This window comes from Rhinolophus hipposideros (assembly GCF_964194185.1).
Source record: "Rhinolophus hipposideros genome assembly, chromosome: 4".
Taxonomy (NCBI): domain Eukaryota; kingdom Metazoa; phylum Chordata; class Mammalia; order Chiroptera; family Rhinolophidae; genus Rhinolophus; species Rhinolophus hipposideros.
In genome coordinates, this window is record NC_138050.1 from 53173461 (window position 1) to 53194987 (window position 21527).

The 21527-nt window shown below is 44.6% G+C and overlaps 1 protein-coding gene across 5 annotated transcripts in view; it reads right to left on the reverse strand.

The window, feature by feature from the left end:
* ARHGEF7 (Rho guanine nucleotide exchange factor 7) overlaps positions 1–13899 on the reverse strand; it is a 130163-nt gene extending 116264 nt beyond the window's left edge. For 3 of the 5 annotated variants that reach the window (XM_081046045.1, XM_081046046.1, XM_081046048.1), the window contains exon 1: positions 13356–13767. In XM_081046045.1, the coding sequence (XP_080902171.1) occupies positions 13356–13520 (165 nt within the window). In that variant the 5' untranslated portion in view covers positions 13521–13767. Of the gene's footprint in view, positions 1–13355 lie in introns of all 5 variants that reach the window. The other 2 variants (XM_081046047.1, XM_081046049.1) reach the window with 1 other exon arrangement.
* Between the last annotated feature and the right edge of the window lie 7628 nt (positions 13900–21527).

The following is a 21527-nucleotide window of genomic DNA, read 5'->3' on the forward strand; positions in this document are numbered from 1 at the left end:
CTCCAATAGCCCCTAGGGAAGCAGTATGAGGTCTCTCTGTCTTGACCTAAAAGGCACTGCAGGCATACCTCGTTCCATTGCACTTTGCTTTATTGCCCTTCATAGATATTGTGATTTTTATATGTTGAAACTTTATGGCAACCCTGCATCAAGCAAGTATACTGGCACCAAAAAGAATTATAACTCACTGAAGGCTCTGATGATGACTAGCTTTTTTTATCAATAAAGTATTGGAATTAAGGTATGTACATTGTTGTTTAGACATAATGCTATTATTGCACACTTAATTGACTACGGTATAGTGCAAATATAATTTTTATATGCACTGGGAAACCAAAACATTCGTGTGACTCGCTTTATTGTGCTATTTGCTTTATTACAGCGGTCTGGAACTGAACCTGCAACATCTCCGAGGTCTGCCTGTAGTTAGAAAACTTCTCAAGCTTGCAGGGGGGTAACCCAGGTAGGCAAGCAGCCAGTGCTCACCTATGGAAAAGCCCCCAGCGGATCACACCCCGGTCTCCTGTTCTTACATGAATGCCATCTGGATAGTCCAGGTTATAGCACCGCTGGGCTCATGAGCTCAGTGGGCTGCCCGTGGTTCTCAGATGTGATCCCCTGGACCAGCAGCACCAGCATGACCTGAGAATTTGCTAGAAATTCAAATTCTCAATCCCCACTCAGACTGACTGAATCAGGATCTCTGGGGTGGAGCCTGACAATCTATTTTCACAAACCGTCAGGTAACTTGATGCACACACAAATGTAAAACCCACATAACCACTTAAAACCAAAGGTACAAGACAATGGAAAGCCCATCGTTACTTGAAAATAACTTGAAATGCATACACTACTACTAACTCTGATGTCAGTGGTATCACTAACGTCTTTTATATATGATGGACAAAAATTAATGTCGGGCAGATATGCCACCTCCAGCTGTAAGAGAAGGAAAACCAAACTAACCCTGAAGTTTTCAGTCTGTAGGCTCCTCAATGTGTGTGTGTGTATGTGTGTGCGTATGTGTGTATGTGTGTGTGATACTTCCTTCTCTCAATATCCCTACCCTTTCTCCCAATAACGCTCTCCCCATCATCCTCTCAAAGGAAAAGGACTAAGGAGAAAGAAAACAACTAGCGGGCTTACTTCTCCCACACACGGTGACAGAACTGAATAGTGTGTGTTTTATTGCTTTGAATTGGAAAACTAATATCCAACCCTAAACATTGCTTTCATGTATTGCGGTTATTTAGAAACAATATTCCCAATAAACACCACTTGATTTACTTTTATTTACTATGATATGTAACAAATTGTGAGCATTTTCTAAATGAGAAAGCAAATCCCAGGAATGACACATGTATATTCATAAAATTATAATCTAAACGGTCCTCAACTTGAACCTGAACGTTCATACATTTACCGCCCAGCATTGCCTTACCTACACCAGATATGGAGTTTCAAATGTCAACGGCAAAAATAGAGACACAGCAGAGGTGCTTAGTTTTTAGCAGTGTGGCCAGCTTTACCACAAAAGCTGTTCGTTGTAAAATGAATCAAAGGAGGAAGATTAAACCACCTGATATTAATACATTTACGATAAGTTGGAAATCTCAGAAGTGTTCCGAGTGACAACTGTTTAGCCTCCACACAACACTCATTGGTCATAAACAAACACGTTAAAACATGTGGGAAGTGACAGAGAAAAATACCATAGATATATTTCCCTGAAACTATTGAAAGGAATACAATTTTCTAGAGTCTCCCTTATCAAGGAAAATTAGCTGAAAGTTAACTTCCTCTTAACAAAATTTCCAAGAGGACAGGACAAGCATCCTGTGCTGCCCAGTGCCCTGCACGATCACTACAAATACTCACACCTCCACATCCAGTGGGCCCTCAATGGGCTCCCAGCCACCAAAACACTTGCTGAATCAAGCCACTTTCTCTCACTCCACACTCTACTTCCAACATTTTCTACTCCCCTCAAAGCTCCATCCTCAAAGCTCCCCCAGTTTGAACAGACCTCGCTCCCCAGCCCCTCTCTATCCTAAACCCACCCTCACCCTACCTGGGCCCCCACCCTCATGACTTCACACGAGCGCCCCTAAGGTGACTAATGACTAGGGAGACCATTCAGCCAGGCTTTCCAAGGATAGTCCAGTGCATGCCTGTTGTCCTAGAACAATTAATACATAGTGCCATCTTTCCCTGGAGCACGTTGCCAAAGCTTTTTGGTTTTTTGAAACGCACACTCCTGGCCATCCTCTCCCACTGATTTCCAGTCACCAGACTCTCTCCTGACTTAATCACCCTTCGGCCCCCTTCCTTAGCCCCTTCAGTCTCATCAGCACCGCTTAGCCATCCATTTTGCAAGTTCCTCAAAAGCCCCATATGATTTCCCCATAAGAAATCTCACAACTCCTACACTTCAGTTCACATCTCTGTAGTATGACTCCCAATCTTATATTCCAGCCCAGGTGTCCTGAGATCTTCAACACACTCAGCACTGAATCCATTCACAATCATCTATACCAATCCCAGGCCCCATCTGCCAAGTGTAAACCAAGTTCCTCTGCTACACACTTTTAGAAATCTGTTCCTTGCTCTCACAGCACATACATCAATTTGTAAAACAGTCAGTTCATATAATTTCTTCACTGTTATTCTCCCCTACCAGGCAGTATCCATCCAAGTCTATTTTTCCTGACGATTACATCTCCCGTGCCTAACACAATTCCTGAAACAGAGCAGGTGTCCAATAAAGATGAGAAAATAAACAAATAAATGAGCTCTCTGGCAATACATCTAAGTATCTAAGTATACTATTTACCTTTGTACATTAAAATTCTATATGTGCTTTCTGGATTCACAATTGGGTTCAAAAGTAAGGGACTATCAGTGAAATGAATTAAAGCCACATTACATATGACAAAAACTTAATTATACGCAGGGTGAATACTGTCATATAACTCATACTGAGATGTAATTGAGGTACAATCAAGTGCTCATAATTAAAGTGTACAATCTGATGAGTTTTGACATGTGAACACTTGTGAAACCATCACCAGAATCAAGACAACAAACACACCCGTCACCCCCAAAGGGCTCCTTGTGCCCTAAGCAAGCACTGATCTACTTCCTGTCACTATAGATTACACTGCATTTTCTAGAATTTCATGTAAGTAGAATCATACAGTTTGTACTTTTTGGTTAGCTTCTTCTATTCTGCATAATTTTCACCCATTTCCTTTTATTCATGGAAGTAGTATTCCATGGATATACCATCCTTGGTTTATCCCTGCACCAGTTGGAAAACACCTGGGTTGTGTCCAGATTGTGGTTATTAAAAACAAAGTTGCTATGAACACTTGTGCAAAAAACTTAGTACAGACACGTCCTCTCCATTTTCTTGGGTAAATACCTAGAAATGGAATGGCTAAATCATTTGGGAGATGTATGTTTAATATTTTAAGAAACTGACCACCTGGTTTCTAAAGCAGTTGTACAATTTTACATTCCTGTCAGCAGCAGATGAGAGTTCCAATTCCCCAACATCCTCACCAGCACGTAGGCTTTTTATTTCCGCTGTTCTAATAGGTGCATAGTGGTAGCTCGTGGTGGTTTTAATTTACATTTCCCTAATGACTACCAATGTTGAGCATCTTTTCATGTGCTTGGCATCTGGGTGTCTTCTTTGGGGAAATGTCTACTCAAACCATTGTGTCCATGTTTTTAAATTGGGTGTTTGTTTCTTTATTACTGAGTCTTGAGATTCCTTATATATTCTGGATACAAGTCCTTAATTGTTCGGTAGAATTCACCAGTGAGGCCATCTGACCTGGAATTTTCTTTATGAGAAGCTTTTGAACTACAAATTTAAATTCTGTGATAGATAAGAGGGCTATTCAGGTCATCCACTTCTTCTTGAATGAGCTTTGGTAACCTGTGTCTTCCATGGAAATTGTACTTCATCTAAATTATAGAATTTACTGGTATAAACATATTCATAACATACCATTACTATCCTTTTAATGTCTGTAGAGTCTGTAGTGATGCTTCATATTGGTCATTTGTGTCTTCTCTCCTTTTTACCTGATCAGTCTAAGAGGGTTACCAATTTTATTGATTTTTCTCAGAGACCCAACAGAAAATTACTAGAGAAAATCAACTACACCAATTGTTGACTTTCTCTAGAAATTCTGTTTTCTACTTCACTGATTCCTAGTCTGTTCTTTTTCATTATTCTCTTTTATTACATACTTTGGGTTGGATTTGCCCTTATTTTTCTAGCTTCTTAAGGTGGAAGCTCCATTACCGACAACAAAAGCCTTAATTATATGCAGGGTGAGTCCTGTCTCACTCCCAGAGTATTATTTTAACAATTCATAAACAGTACGCTTAAGACTCACACCCAACAAAATAATGTTACTGTTATTTATTTGAAGAGCCACCCTTAGATTGTTGACGTGGCAGTTACTCAGATTTAATCTAAGTAAATGTATTCTGTTGGAGGCACAACAAATTAATTCTTAGTCTTCTCCATTTGTCATCAGTTGATAACGTCTGCAAGACAGTCAATTCCAGTCTCTTGTCACTTAAAAGTAAGGGTTTTGTGGTACTTTCTAGAAGTTTAACTTTTGCCACAAGTCTGTCAAGAATTTGACCACATTCTATTTATAGAGCTTGTTTTCAAAAGAAACAAAAATGCATTAACAAATAGGACAACTATGACCAGAAAATTTCATGTTTCCATGAGAAAAAAATCTGTTACCAGCACCAACGTTTTACAAGATTCATTGCACAAACACAGGTCTTAAGGCAATTTCTTCAGCACCACAGAAAAGATCACAATAAAGTTACTAGAGAAATAAAGGCCTGCAGTAAGATTCCATGTGTTTTGAAGGTCTCTTCCTCCTCCTGGAGCGCCAACAACAGAGGCAATTAGCACCAGGACAATTCCTTTGAAACTCCTAATTTTCCATCAAAATCACTGCAACATTCTTCCTTAACATGAATGACAAAGTTATAATCTTTTGGCATGTGTTCAGAAAGCAATAGGCTTTTTCAGAAAAATCTGTATTCCTGACAAAAGACTTCTGAATAATTTGCTAACTGCAGATGGATACTTAAAAATCTCTTATGAACTTAAACTATTTTAAGGACAGGGAATAGGTGGAAAAGCATCTTCTTGGCATAAAATCTTAGTGAGACACTCAGAATTGAGGGAGAAAGGCCATCCCAGGCCAGGGTATTTGTAAATAACCCAAAACTTGACCGTTTTAAGGAAGGTGTTGCTAACAAAAATCATACTGCCAGAACAAAACTTCAATGCAAGAAACTGCAAATTCAAAGCAAACTTGAAACTGTGGGTTCCTGTTTTCGATTAAAGCAATTTAACATAAACTGGAAGAGGCTTAAATTTCTTTCACATACACTTTTTTTTGGTTATGAATTATATACAGCTTCTTTGAAGAAAGGATAGGATTATCAGTCCCTTTAACAAAGAAAGCTGTTCCAACTGTAATAATAACAAAGTTATACACAAAATTCCACTTCTACTCTCCATCCTTGTACCCATTATCTATTGGCACAGTAAAGCTACATAACAAACAGCCACACAACCTTAGAGGCAGGCTAAAGTAAGCATCTATCTTTGTGCATGAAGAGAAGGGTTATCTGGGCAGTCCTTCTGGTCTCTACTGGGCTTGCTCATGCTGTGATCAACTCTGGTTCTGTGGCAGCCCTGCCATCTTGGCTGGGGTTGGGCTTGGTGGGCTGTAGGTGGGTCCCAGAGGCCTCAGCAGGGACAGCTGAGCTCTCTGCCATGGGGTCTTGCATCCTTTAATATCAGGCCCTGCACTTGTCTTCAGGGAGGAGGTAGACTTGAGAGAGTTCAGAAACATGCAAGGCCCCCTGAGGCTGAGTTAGGAACTAGTACCTGTCACTTCTGCCACATTCCATTGGCCAGCTCAGATTCAAGAAGAAAACAGGCTCCACCTCTGGATGGGAGGAGCTGCAATGTCACCCTACAAGGGTCATGGCTGCAGGGAGGGGTGGTGAATTCAGGCCATTGCTACCACAGCCCTCCTCTAATTTGCTTTGTGCCCTAGGAGGCTGACCTCTATGAAGACTTACTTCTCTGCATCACTACCCCAGAGCCGTCCCCCAGCACAGTCCTGGAGACACCCTTCACTTAGACTGCAATGTGAATTACTCTCCCTAGACTGTGCAGTGCACAACTTACACAACTGTACGCAACTTTCTCAGTTAACCCATCTGTAAAATTACGAGTTTGGACTAGATGACCTCTTGAGAATTCCTTCTCACTGAGAAACTTAAGACCCTGTGGTTTCTCTTACAACCTGCCTGAAAAGGGGACATAGAACACATGCATGTGTGTGCATTCATTTCTGTGTATATGATGGAATATACCAGCATGCACATAAAATGAACCCAGTAAGTACATGTGTTGCTGCGCATATGATGTGTACGCTAGCATGCACATAGTAGGAACCAAATAAATGCATTAATTAGATTTACATAATTTAAACAGATATGTTGGAAATGTATCTTCACAGCTCATGCAAACCTTCTTACCCCTTCTCCCTGGCATTTAGAGTCTCCCTGGCAGACTCAGCACTAGCCTGCAGAAACAAAGCTGAGGATTTGTTTCTGGTTCATAAATCTTAAAAACTCAGAGCTAAAGTTAAAAATATAAAAACATCAGGAAATAAATTCTCCTAACCTAACTTCGTAGAACTGATGGAGGGAAAAGTGAGAAGTCGTACATGGAACACAGGGCCCAGGGCCCACCCCGCCATGCCCTCCCTCCTCAGACACAAGCTGTCCAGGCCTTCACTGCCCATCTGTGACTCCTGGCCCTTCTCAAGCATGAAACTCTATATACATGAAACCTGAGACCACCCCAAGCCTGGCCCTCTGGCCCCTCTGAGCCAGCAGCTGTGTGCGCTCAGCAGCTGCGTGGGGACCTGGCGCTAAACAGAGGACTCTGGAAGCCAAACTCAGTGGTCCTACCAAACTAGACAATGGTGGTCTGTCAGAGTGGGACAGCAGGGGCCACCAGCCCCCTAAAGCAGCAAGAATCTGCTCTGCTGTTAGAATAAAAAAATATTCCTGGGTTTAGAAGGCCTTGACATTCAAATTCTGGGTTTGATTTTTCCTGGACATCACAGTGAAAGTTTTCAGTGTCGATCCATAAAATAATAGTAACTACCATGTACTGAGGACCTACCTACTTTGTGCCCCGCATTACATGAAACCCTTCACATCTATTCATCTACCCTCATAATGACCCTATTGCCCTAATAGGCCATCCACTCCAGGCAAGCAAGTATCGTTAACCTCATTTTTAAGAGGAAGAAATTGAGATTCAGAGAAGTCAGGCAGGTTTCCCAAGGTCACACAGCAAATGGATAACTCTAGAGCATATGCTAGCACCACCCTACCTTATAGTGGCTCCAATAGGGACCAGTAGGTCTTGGGGACCACTGAACCTCCCAAACCCTGGTGTTGCCCAGGGGAGAGTTGAGTCCCAGAGGGATGGTACGCCCCTGCTGCCTCCCACTGACAGTGACAGATGCATGGACGACTCAGGCTGCCACATGACTCCAATCCAAAAGGCTAGAGATGCCCCCACCAAACAAGAACAGCTCTCCCACCACCCTTCCTGTGGCCCCCAGCCCCCTTCAGGTTTTATCTTTTACAGTGAGCAGTTGGTTCTGCAAGAAGAAGAAATTCATTAAATACAGACATACACAGTACTTTAAGTTTAGTGTATACATATACGTGTGTACATGTGTGAACTTATATATTACATTGTTTTAAATCTCAGTGTACCAGTAAACTGAGTCAGACGGCCCAGGAGCCACAGTGAGTGTTATCAGATGCCAGAGCTAGGACTTAAACAAAGTCCTTGGGGGTGTCCTTCCATGGGAATGAACGAGAAGGCTCAAAGCGAGCATTCCTGAGCCGTCCTCCAAGGATGGTGCTCCCTAGAGCTGTATGTTCTCTCCAGTTGTCTCTGAGTTCCTGTCCAGCCAGGGAGGAGCACAGTTCACACCAACAGCTGCCTGCCCCCGCCTCCAGACAGTCTTCACTGTGCCCCTTCCCCCCGGGGATCCCTGCGGACCGGCAGTCTGAGCTGCCCAATTTAGCCCTGGACCCTGTTCTGTCCACGGTGGCCCCTCACATTGTCTGGCTTCCTGACCTGCCTTGTTAATTCCTGAAGGCAGGAACTACCTATCTGCCCCTGATTTAGCACAGGTGAGGCAGCCAGCAGGAACTAAACTAGTGGCAGTTTTATCATTACCTGAAAGGTCTCGGGCTCTGGCAGCAGGCTGACCTGGCTTGGAATCTTCTGCTTCCACGCGCCCGCTGGGTGATCGGGGCACAGCAAATTGCTGTGCCTCAGTGTCATCTGTGAAATGGGTGTGACATGAGATGACGTGGGGACAGCAGTTTAGCATGGTCCTGCAACTCAAGGTCCCCATTTTTTTTTCTTGAAAAGAGATCTACATAAAGGCAGGCAGTGCTTCAAGACATGAGAAGGCTGTGACGGGTGTTATTTCTATTAATAGAATGAGGTCCTGGGACAGCACAAACGCGGGATTCCTCCAGAGTTCACTGCGGCAGCTGCCCCTGATGAAGGCCATCTTGTGATCCTCTCCCCCAGCGCCCTGCAAACCCACGTCAGATTTTGTGCGCATTTGTGTGAGTGTGCAAATGTGTGAGCGCGTGTGCACGTGTGTGATGCCAACAAAAACACTACAGCATGTCTGGTGTGGCTCTCAGGAAATCACCTTAGGCATTCCTGACTTAAATTGAGTTTAGGTCTGTTTGCTTTACGTTGAATGAGCCAGCACATGCAGTTACAGCTGCCCTCCTCTCTGGGTCTAAAATCCAAAACCAGAATCAACCATGGTGCAGGGTTGAGATAGTACTTTAAAGTCACGTGCTTCAAAAACAGATGTTTATTACTGCAAAATTAAACATTTGGAAACCTTAAGTAGTTTCATTAGAAGCAACTTGATATAACCAATAATTCAGTTTGCAAGGTTTAAAGAAGCCTCTTTAAAAACACAGTAGAAGATAACATGTTTTATAACTAGAACTTTCTCTATGAGTGCTTCACCAGCCGATCAATGAGGATTTATGAACAGCTACAGGGCACAGGCCTTCCAAATCTGAGTGAGACTTCATCACCACACCACATTGCCATCACTGACCACATCCTTAGGGCAAAGGAGCCTAGGAAAAGGCAAATTTCTCACAGTGGGCACTGAGAACTACTGTCCAGCAGCTACTGAGCCTTCATTTCTCTTCCCATCCCATCCCCAACTGTTCCCAGAATCCTAGGGCTGATCAAAAAGCGAGTGGTGAATCAATCAGGAAACAGCACTGTCCTTTTCCTATGCTCTATCAGAATTCACTGCTTTCTGCACTATGGAAGGCCACCTAGGGCTGGCACATCAGTTTGGGGAAATACAAACCGTATTCTAAACCATGTGTCAGAAAAATCATCAGAGGCTGGGCAGCTCAAATGCAGTCTCCTTGGACTTCTTAATCCCTCTGTTCTTTTCATCTACACCTGACTTTATGACTTTTGATTTCCTTCTGCTTCATGTGGTTCTTGTTTTTATAATAGTTATGTTTTCTCGTATAACAAAACCCCTAAGAACCCGTGGTTTAGTCTTTTTATCTCCCATAGCACCTGGCACCTGCAGGTAAGCAAATACTTAATAAATTGACTTGGTTCAAATTTATTATACAACCTGTTATAGGGTGAATTGTGTCTCCCAGAAAGATATGTTGGAGTCCTTACCTCCAATAGTTAAGAATGTGACCTTATTTGGAAACAAGATCATTGCAAATGTAATTAGATAAGATGAGGTCATCCTGGGGTAGGGTGGGTCTAATCCAATGAGTGGTGTTTTATAAAAGAGGGAAGTTTGGACACAGAGAAGAGACCATAGGGGAACACTGGAGCTGTGCTGACACAAGCCAAGGAACGACTAGAAGCCGTAAGAGGCCTGGACACATTCTCCCCTAGCGCCTGCAGGCGAAGCACAGTCCTGCCCACACCTTGACCTTGGACATCTGCCTTCAGAACTGTGGGAGAATGAAGTTCTGTTGTTTAAACCACCCTGTCTGTGGTACGGCAGGCCCAGGACACTAATCCACAGCCCAACAGCTTAAACCAGTTTAAACTCACGCCCACCTGCACACCCAGGACATCTAGCAAGACCAGAAAGGTAGCATCTGACTTTCAATTACATTCCACAAAAATTGACTGATGGAGTGTCTCCTGTGCAGCCCTTTATGGATTACTGTGTGTTCTGTTATCCTGGGCATACTGAGAAAGAACCAGGTTCTTTGCGTTTTCATGGTGAACCAAGCAACTTCATCGGCTGCATTTACAAGTCTAATTAAAGAAGCATTTCATGACTTCCATTATTTTCATGTATTTTGTTAATCTTACAGTAATATTCCATTCTCTGAAACTTCTGTATCTTGACTTCACTCCCAGTGATTAAATAGTCTAGGGATGTTTAAAGTGTTAACTCATGAGCTCAGTGCCGATAGGTCTTACTGGATCCTGTGACCTTGTGTGTTTCCCACCACAGGAGGACTGAGGGAAGCAAATAGTGAGGGCAGGTGAGCAAAACATCCTGGCCATTACCAGAGAAAAATCAAAGTATGAGATCCCCATACACGAAGATCTGGGAAACCTTGTAATTCCCAATTTTCTCTCCCCTACAGCAGAAAACATCATGGGCAATAATGAAACATGTGTCTTTTCTGATCTGCTCATATAAAGTTTATAGTCCCCTCTTTTCCCTGTCCAACTTTCCACCCTAAAGAAAAGCAGAACTATATAAAGGAGAACCTGAACAGAAAACTTTTTTTAAATGAGCATAACAATCTGATCCGAAATGAATGTCCTCTTAGTTCTCCACCCTTTTACTGGCTCTAAAATACAACAAATGAGCATGATGCAAGAAACATATTAGGGCATGTCTTCTTAATAAAAGGCATATGGGAAATCTGAGCCACCCCAAAACTTTTCTTAATTATGCTCTATTCCCAGTCTAATGGTTCAAAATTTTTAATTATGAATTTGCAAAAGTTAAGTTGCAGGCTGCTTACATCCCATTAACCAGTTGTCAGTGTGTTCATGTGGCAAACAGGAGTAAAGTTAAGATCCTTTCAATTTCATATGAATATTCAGTTCAGTTTCCAAATGCTCCTTTTTAAGGAAAAACGTCCTCAGACTAACATTCCCACATTCCAGTGAAAGCTGTTCCGCGTGTGCTTTGTGGCACACATTATTTGCTGTGCATGCAAACATCCAAAAGCTCAAATAAATAACTCTTCTTAGGAAATGAAAAAAGCTCATGAAACTTCTGAAACCCAAGGTTTTCAGAGGCAGGGCGCATGGCTAATATTTTACTCCAAAAACCAACCTTTGAACTACAGAGAATTAGTAGCTGACTATAATTTGCTACTCTGATGTTAAACTTTCATTGTGATAGTCTCAGTCTAAAACAAACCAATTGGGGCCTAGAGGGAGTAAAAGAATATCTTCAATAGAAGAAATTTCCAAATGACCATAGTTTTAGAATATGTTGGGTTTTCTTCAAACTAAACATTTTATTCATTCCTCTCTTTGTTGTTTTAGAGATGAAAGGCATGCTACAGTGTTCTAAGAAAATCTTCCTAGAACTTAAAAGAAAATGATTATTGAAGTCTGCCAATCAATATTAATCAATATTAATGTAGTTAATAAGCCTACAACATGCATTGATAGTTTTTATCTAGACAGCATATGAAGTTTCACTCTTAGAATGGAACAGTATTTTATGTAAGCCTATTTTGATAAACTTAGCATGCATTTTCAATGCTTTTCAACATCTGTCTTTTATTACCAGAGATTCTGATATCCAGATGACAACAAAGTATTTTGAGTGCCTTGAAAGTTAAATCCTGCTCCTTATTCCTGTCTTAAATCATAATTTTATTGTGATAGTCTCACAGGTTCATTTACAAGCAACATTTTTATTTCCAGGACAGGCAGGAAGTTATTCAACCTACAATGCAGATTATGTTTTCATAAATATGTTCCAAGTAAGAAAAATAACTAAAACTACTATGTATGCAAAATTCATATTAATAAAATCTTTTCTGACCTTTGAAATGTAGCACCAGGTCATGTGCAGACTTATAAAATTAAACAGTTTAATTTTTAAAGTCTCTTAATATTTTTATTAGCAAATTTTTACTGTGCATTGGGACCAATATGCCCATTTAAAAAACACAATAGTTTTTTCCTAATCATGGTGTTACTTTAATTTCTACATTTAACACCTTTTAAGTAATTGTTTACCTTAAGATTATGTATTGGAGGGGAAAAGGGATAAGATTGTAGTGTTTGTCAGATATAGAGAATGTATCCTTTTTAAAAGCGCTTGTCTCCCCTCGCCCCTGCTTTGTCAGCTGTGGGAGAGGAAAGCAAACTTTAATCACCCACAGAGATGCGGGTCAAGGTTCACACTCCAGCCCCGGGGAAACCACCAGTCACGAAGAAAAGAAGCAGGGTCTGTAGGGCTAGGGATTCTGTTCAAAATCAGGTAGGAACCTGAAAATGAAATCTAGAATTTTAAGCCAGCTTGAAGAATGCCAGAGCTTTCCAACGCCGCATTTGCAATCCTCTGGGCTTAGAGACCTGAGGGATTCTTTCGTGGGGAGGGCAGTAAATCATTTCACAATCCAGCCTTCAGCTATTTATGAATGCATCTTTAAAAAATGCATAGCAATTGGTCAACTAAACGCAGGACGAAACTCCCATACGATACCACCAACAAAAGCTGTTCAAACAAAGCCTCCGAGGAAGCTGTGCGCGGTGCTGAAGCAGGGTTTTCGGATCGGGTCGCGGCGAGGGGCGACTCCACCTTAGGGCAGAGCCGAGCGCTCCCCTTCCCTCCGGGCCTCCCCGGGGTCGTTCCCCTAGAACGCAGCCCCGACCCCCTCCCCGGCCCGCACCGCACACAATGGCGCCCCGAGCTCCCGCCACTGGGTCCTCGCGCCGCCAGCGCGCCCCTCGCGCGAGCCACGTTCCCGGGTCTGCGCACAAAGGAGGCGCGTGGGCTCCTCCGCGCCCCGCGCTCTCCCATCCCCGCGCGGCCACCAGGTGCGGATGCGAGCCACCCAGCGCCAGCGCGTCTCCGCGCACCCCGGGCCGCGGCGCAGGCACGGCGGGGAGCAAGGCCTCCCACCTCCCGGGGCTCCCACCGCCGGGGCCTGTCTGCGTGGGGGCGCGGGCCAGGGGCACTCACTTTCTCGATGGTCCCGGGCAGCAGGCGCTCCAGCAGCCTGCAGAGGACCACCCCATCCTTCAGAGACGCCTGCAGGAAGCCCTCCGGGTCCGAGATGGTTTTCTTGGGCGACTCCAGCACCCCCAAGGTAATGAGCCACGTAACGGTCTGCTCAGCGGAATTCATAGCGGCGGCGCGCCGGCCTCCCCGCGCCGCGAGCCCGTCTCCGCGCGCTTCACCTCGGAGCGGCCGCCGCCGGGCCGACTGCGCTCACCGCCCCCTCCTCCTGCTCGCCCATGGAGAGGCCGGCGACGGCGATTGGCTCGGGCGGCGCCGCGGTCCGGCCGGCTCGCGCTCCCTCGCGTGCGTCCTGGCCGACTGTCAAGTGCCTTTTCATTACATGCACATGAACCTGCGGCGGCCGCCCGGCGCCGCCCCCGCCGCCGCCTCCCGGCTCCCAGCCGCTGCCGCCGATGACATCACTGCAAAAAAGAAGAAAAGACGCCGCGCTGGAACGGCCCGGCCCCCCGGCCGCACACGCACCCCCGCGCTTGGTCCCCGCGGTGGTACTCCCTCCCCCTCCCCCCCCCCCAGGCCCGGCAGTGCGCGCGTGTCCGCACCTGCGCGCCTGCCAGTGGACTCCCGCCCCAAGGGCCTGGTGACCTCCAGGAGGCGACAGCCCGCCTGCCAGAGAGGGCTCGCGGGGACTCCCAATCCGCGGGCGGCGCGCGCTCTTAACCGTTTGCGCCCTGCGGGGCCCAGGCGCAACCCCCTCCAGACGTGAGAGCCTAGCAAGGCTCCTCTCATTGCCCCGTCCTTTCCGCCGCCCTCTCCCCGCCTGGAAGGACTCGGAACCGTTTATTTATATTCTTAACTCATAAATGTTGAAATTATTAAATGCTTCCCAGAATGCTCTTTTTTTATTTTTGCCAGTTTTATTGCAAGGGGTGGGGGAGTGCTTCTCTCCGCTACCTTGCAAGCCAATAATTACAGAACACAAATGATAATTAAATCTGTAACCAGATGGGTCTAATTTGAAGAGGAATTGATTTTCCAGGCGCTGCTACAATCCTTGAGTGGGGGGGGGGGTGTGGATGCCCCAAACAGCGTGGCCGGTGTCACGCGTGCCCCCTGCTGGGAGGCCTGTTTCCGAGCAAGTGACCTCACCCGCTGGGACGCAGTGGGCCCCACTCTCCAGGACCAGAAAGAAACCTCAGAGCTGCTCCACTTTAAATTGATGGTGATGTTTCAAACACTGGTAGGAAGGTCAAGAAAACAGCAGAGCCTAAACTGTATCTGTACAGATGATCTGGAAAGAAGGACTGTGGGAACAGCTCAGTGCAAACAGGCCACTTGGCCAGATCACACTTGGGCAAGAGATGCTGTGAAAACTTGCAGGGCTGGACCTAAAGAACGAAGACAACCAAATGATGCACAATGAACAAGCTTTTTTAAACAACCAAGGACACGGACCCGTTTCCATGCTAACCAAGGAAGAGAGCCTCGTCTTAAAAGAAGCAGGTTTTAGGTGTACATGTACGTCCGTTTTCTCCATCCAGTCTCTGAGTGCTTTCCCTATGACAGTTTAAAACAGCATTAGCACTCACCTACAGAGAGCTACTGTGTGCCACACATATTAGTAGAGAAAATGACATAGACTTAGAAACCATATAAAGAGTTTTAAAAAGAGGCTTAACTCTCCTCTTCCTCACCTTCTTCCAGAATACTTCTATTGTAATCATGAATTGCACTTATTACCAGATTTAAGTTAAGTGGTAACATTTTTCCAAATGCAAACACAAAGTAATTCAAAGAGCAGTATGCCTTCTGGAATATGAGGGCCGAATATTTGGTTGTAACAGCGACCACTTCTTGGGCGCACTGCGCCTCTGCCCAGTGCTCTCTCCCTGCATTGTATCACACCATCATTAGTACAGTTCTCATTGTCCCCATTTTACTGGGGTGGAGATGGACTCAAACGTGGGCTCTGTGACTCCAGGACCAACACACCTCACCTGTTTTCTAGACTACTTCCCCTACACGCTTTCTTGGAAACCGCAATCAACAGCTCGATCAAGTTTTGTGCCCAGAGACTCTCTCTATCAAGGGAAGGGTATGGACCCAAGAGTCGTTGTCCACTGAGACTCCTGTTTATTCTCATTACTGCTGAATTGGAGACATAATTTAGAATACAGTCATTACAATTTCAAATTTCATTGTAATCTAGTAAAAAGTAACATTCGACTTGACTCAGTCAAATGGTCCTACAGAAAGACAGTTCTAGGCAGTGACCTTGGGTGACCAATGAACCTGGCAGCCAATTATTGTCAGAAGGGAGACCCACAGGCCACCTATAACTGGCCTTAGAAGTCCCTGAACGTTTAAATGCTTTATAGCTACTAGTAGCATTCCTTTACCTTGGATGTACATTAATTCCAAAAATGTTTGTTTGGAAGCATGCTAGAAAGTAACATTGTTCAAAGCTAGGTGTTTTAGGTATTTAATTGAGCTGTTTTAGTATCCAAGATGGGCATTTGGCTAAACGTAATATTTTTCCAAGTTCCTATTATAGGGGACATGTGCTATGGAGGAGAACTCATTGTTCTATTAGGTTGTCAATGTCAGCTCAGGCACATGTCCTTCAGTTCCCTCATTTCCCAAGAGAGGATTTCAGCCTCACACCCAGCTCGACTGCCTGTTCATTCCTGATCCCAGGCATTGTTAGGGGTACACCCACAAACCATTACCCAAAATTCAGCTGAACTGGGCTAACTTGATTTGTTAGCTTGTGGGTACTTGGATGATGGTGTTACAAAGATGTTAAAATCTACTCCAACTTCAAGCCAGACAGGCAGACAACTATTTACCTACAAATGTGTAGCAATCACTGTCTGTAAAATTAATTTTATTGAATTGGACCATTATCTAGATTGAACAATTCAGTAAGAAGCAGTTCTGTGAAGTCCATTGTATCTATTGTATGTTAAGGCACTCGTTTTATCAAACTGTATCTTATTTATTTGGCATAAATATGGTCACGTAGAAAAAAATTAAAGATGTAAGGCAGGAAACAATAGCTTAAAAACATATATGGCTGAAAAAATTACTCAGGATCAGAAGACATTTTACCAGTATAGTATATTATGAAACATAACGTCGGTGAAGCCCTTCTCCTAGTTTGAATTCCCACAGAAGCAGATCCTGAGCCAGCAACTTGGGAGCAAATAGTTTATTTAGGAAGTAATCCCATGAAGGACAAATGAAGAAGGGGAGAAAGTGAATCAAAGGTGCATAAATGAGCAACTGAGGCTCAGATCCCCTGGGGAGCCTTGAGAAACAGTGGAGCAGGTCTCAGAATTTTCTGACCAGAGGATGGGCAGGCTAAAATTTATGCCTTGACTCCCATCTCCTGGGATTGAGGGTCTTCCCCAGGGCAATGACTTCTAATACAGCAGAGCCTAAAGTTGCAGAACAGGAGGCACAAATACCCTAAGTGGATCAGTGGGAGTGATGGTAAGAGAGGCCAATGGTATTTCCACCCATTGATGCCTGGACGCTCCTTTTTAGCTACGTGGGGGCACAACACTATATAAAAGCCATTGGTTCAGTGTATATGCCACATCCTAACTCTGTAGGAAGTCACCCCCAAGCTGGTTTCCTGCAAGTATCCATCCAGTGAGATGAATTGCTTCTGCCTCCAGAACTGTAGGGCTCTCATGTAATCACCTTGCCACCAAGTGGCTGGTTTTACCTCATCAGCGGGTTAGAATCAGCCTCTGCTGTGGGTAGTTAGGTCAGCCTCCGTGAGAAGGAAGCCACAGCGTGGTTCTCTGCACTCCTCCATCCCCACCGCCATGACGCACTGACTATGGCCGGTTGTGCAGGGCCCTGTGTTGGTAAGCAAAGCCCGGGCTTGCTTCACTTGGCTACAGACACCATCTGTGTGCCTGGTTGCTGAGTGTCCCTTCTTCAGTGATACTCACTGAAGATTGATGTGGGACTCAAGACCCACATGCCTGTGTCTGCGCCCACAGTCGACTCCACAGCTCCTCCACCACTTCCCTGCAACCACTGGTCCCATCTTGCCCTTTCCAGGCACCCAAACAAGGAGCCCAGACACCCACGCCTGTGCCCAAGCATCTGTACCCAAAGGAGATGACCAGCAAACTGCTCCAAGCTTTGCCAGGCAGAGGACATCTCCTCACCATGTCCTTTGGCACCACCCTGGAGTTGGGCTGTAGTGTGGCCGCAGTCCAGATTTATTCACACCAGATTATCAACCAAATCCATTTGTAAACCAGGCCCATTCTCTCTCTATCATCTGGGCATAGAAAGGTTCCACAATGTCACAAGCATAAACTGAGGAGTATTGGGAATCCAATCAGGAGAGACAGGTGACTTGGAGGTCTTGGCCATTTGTGTCCATAGTTTCCTGCTCTTTCAGAAGGTCCATGCCCATCCCAAATGCACCGTCCCTGATTGGTGGTGGATGGCTGTGGTGCCAGCTCTACCTGATCATTTGGTGCTCCTCTCTGGTGGCTGACTTTCAACTTTTCTTTGACACTTTGTTTTAAGTTAGATTGTGTAAACAGCATAAACTGTAGGGTTTTTTTTTTATTCCTCTTTGATAGTGTCTGTGTTTTTTTAAATAGGAATATAAGTCCATTCGGATTTAGTGTACTGCCTGATTCACTTTATCTTTTCCTATCACTTTAAATAAATTATGTATTTTACATTGTTGTAAACCTACTTTTTATAAAGCTACAGACATTTGAAGATTAAACTATTCCAATATTAAATCCTAATGACACTACAACAGACAAGGCTTGTTGGAAAACAAAGTGTTTTACAAATCTGTTTTATGCTCCATGTGAATTTACTTCAAGGATACCAATGAGTGTCATCCTCAGTGCTCTTGACTGGATACTACATAAAATAATGGAGACAAGGATAGACTACTGGGCAAGAGGACTTTGTTGATCTATTGTAAAGTCTGAAATGAACATTAGCCTTAAAAGTGGGTAGTGTTTTGATTTTTCTTTTTAAATACCCATTGATATTTTTACCTATCTTCCATGCAAAGCCTTAAAGAATTTTCTGTTGGAGAAGTACTTTTTGAAAAAGAACAGAAGCAGATACCAACAAATAACTATTTGGTGACATAATTAGTTGCCTGCCATATTTTATCCTGGGGTAGCAAAATCAATGTTACATGAAAATTTTTTGCTTTGTAAATGGCTTCATCCATTTGAATGTAATGTCGACTTCCAAAGAGAAAGATTTTCAATTGCCCCATTTTCTGGCCTTTTGACTTATTCCAGAAAAAAAAAAAGTACATCAAACAAATTATGGGTTTGACCGATTGGAACCCAATTTTTAGAAGCCACAAATAATTGATAATGGAAAATTCCCTTAGGGAACAGGGCCTTGTCTGATCATCCAAGTACCAAATTTCATTAAGATTCTGCCTGGACAGTGAGCAAGTTAGCCTGGGGTGAAGAAACCTCGCTCCCCACAGAACAATTTCTGATGGAGATGGTTCTTTTAGCTCAAGGAAACTGAGTAGAGATGAAGGTGACAAAGTGAAATATGGGTTTAAAAAAGAGTTAAGAAAAGAAGGGCTGGAATGATGAGACCAGTAAAAAGTAATTAAAAGGATTAAGGAAGAATGTGGAAAGAATGGAAAGATAGAGAAATTAGGCTAAGCAGAGATGGTTCTAATAAAATGTGCGTGTGGGATTACCAAATAATTTCAGTGTACATAAAAATGATATGGCAGGAAAATGTGAGGATAAAGAAACAGGTCAAATGAAGAAAAAGTAACATATACGTTTTTATAGCAGCATTATCTATCAATGTGGGAAACTGAAAAAAATTCTTATCCTTGGGAAAGAGCTTGGTAAATTTAAGTAGTATCTTTACGTATCATCGTGAAATCAGTGAGATGGTAAATATGATGAGTGTGAAATAAGACTATAATATAAAATAAAGCCAGAATTATTTATGTGGTGGCTATCACTGAACACCAGTAAAAGGGCAGAAGGGACCATGACTAAGCTGCTGAGAACAGCGAGGAATTTTGATTCTTAACACTGTGCAGGTGCTTTCTTAGTTATTTCCAAGACAGTGCAGTGTTTCCCACAGTGTGACGGTGACTATCTGGAACATGCAAATGCAGAGCTGGATTACATCATTCCCTAAAAAGGGATCCTACCTGTTGTGGCACTACTACCCGCCCTTCGACACCCCACTCAGTCGCATTGGGACTGAGACCCTGCATATCTCAGTTCTCTCTCATGGGCTGCTCCCGGGTAAGTCTCCCAGAGGTGGGGACGCCCAGAGGGGCTGGAAGGCGGGACATAAGGAGGTGAGACTCCTTCTTGTTTGGCTGCTGCTCCTGCCACTCCTCCACCTGGCAGGAGCTGTTTGCGTTGGTCATCAGTCAGTCTATCCCCTTACACTTGTAGAAGCAAGCACTCTGCAGCCTTCTGGAAGCTCCAGCACCATGGGACAGGCTTCCTCTCCAGAGGTCTGAGCCCCAGACTCCTAGCAGAATCCTCTGAGCCCCGGAGCTGCCAGCAGAGGTCTTCCAGTTCTGTCAGACCTGCCTTCGGTTTTCAGTTCTGGTAGCCCCACCCTCTCCCTAGTTTCTGTCAGCCCTGGCAGGCAGCTGCCTCCAGCGAGACCACCCCATGCAACCTCAGCACCCCGTTCCCTTGGTGGTCCTCTGATACCCCACATTCAACAACAATTTCTTAGACTAAATTCTACCTGTCCAAACAACCAGTTAGCTTCTGTTCTCCTGGCGGGACTCTGGCTGACACAGGAATCGGAAAAGTGGAACATCCGTGAGAGATGGTTTACATGCAAAGAGCTGAGGCAAATTTTTGACTTAAATTACACAGGAGTCAGGACTACGTGGATGGGATTATTAGCCCACTGGAATAATCAAAACGAAGCAATGAGAGAGCAGCTGTATTGATAAAGAGAAATGTTTACGGACCCCGCATTCTAAAGTAAGGTACTAGGGGCAACTTGAAGCAAGGGTTCTGCCAGTTCCCCCCTCATCATTCACTTCCAGGATAAACAAAAGGATCCTACCTGTTGTGGCTGAGAGCTGGTGAGTAGAGAGGGAGACGCATTTGGAAGGAATGCTGATGCTCTTTCTAGTCTCACCTTAGAGGGGAAGGCGTGTGCTTCACACCAAGCACAGAGGAGAGCTGGGGGACCCACTCAGAGCTTCACTCGCTCCCTGGGGTGGTGGAGTGCAGTGAAAGGTTCCCCAGGTCCCTGTGGCTGCCTTGGGAACAGGTGATGCTCTGAGTGTCGTAGGACAGGGAGCTTTTGTGTTTCCCTGGGGCTGGGCGAGGACCCTGCATCCAGACTTGAATACTCCTAAAAGGGTCACTTCTGAAGCAGACCTCTGGAGAGATGAGGTGACACCAAAAGCATGGTTTGGGGTGTTCCCTGATGTTCAGGGGCCAGTTGCCAATGTTCCCTGCTATGCAGGGAACTGAAAGTGGAGGGTCCCCACAGGGTCCTCTCTGAAGGACCTATAAGCACCCCCACACGTCAGAAGATGCCAAATTCTACCTGTAAGTAGGAACTTTACTGTGCTCACTGCTCTCCCTTCCTCTCTGTGCCCAGAGGAGCAAAGGTTAGCATAGTGATTGGGGTGGAGAGAATTTCCAGGAGGGAAATAGCAAGAAGCCTAACGGCCCCACTTGGGCTGGGGGAGGAGAGAAGTTAAAATTGAATGAGAAATGGAAGGCTTCATATCAGAATGGACTGGGATTTTATTATACCAAAAAAAAATGTGATTCTTTGTTAATAACCTGACAACCCCAGAAAAGCTATGGCTTCTGCCCTAGATCTCCTCCAGCATGTTTCTGGCATGCTCACAAAGAAAGGGGCATCAGGGCTATTTAAAGAGGCCGTGGAGAGAAAGAATGAAAGCACTTTCTGTTTTCAACCTACTGAGGCCAGCTTATTAATAAACTGGAGACACTTTTCTATGAAAAAAGAATGTTCTAACAACATGGGGAAATCGGCCTGAAGTGGCAACCTGGAACCCAAGGAGCAAGAAGCTGTGTTGGACTCTGGGGCTGACCCGGGAGGCCATGGCCCGGCCGACAGACCTCAGTCTTCTGGCAGCATGTGGGGCAGCGCCAGGCACTGGGCTGTCAGAGCTTG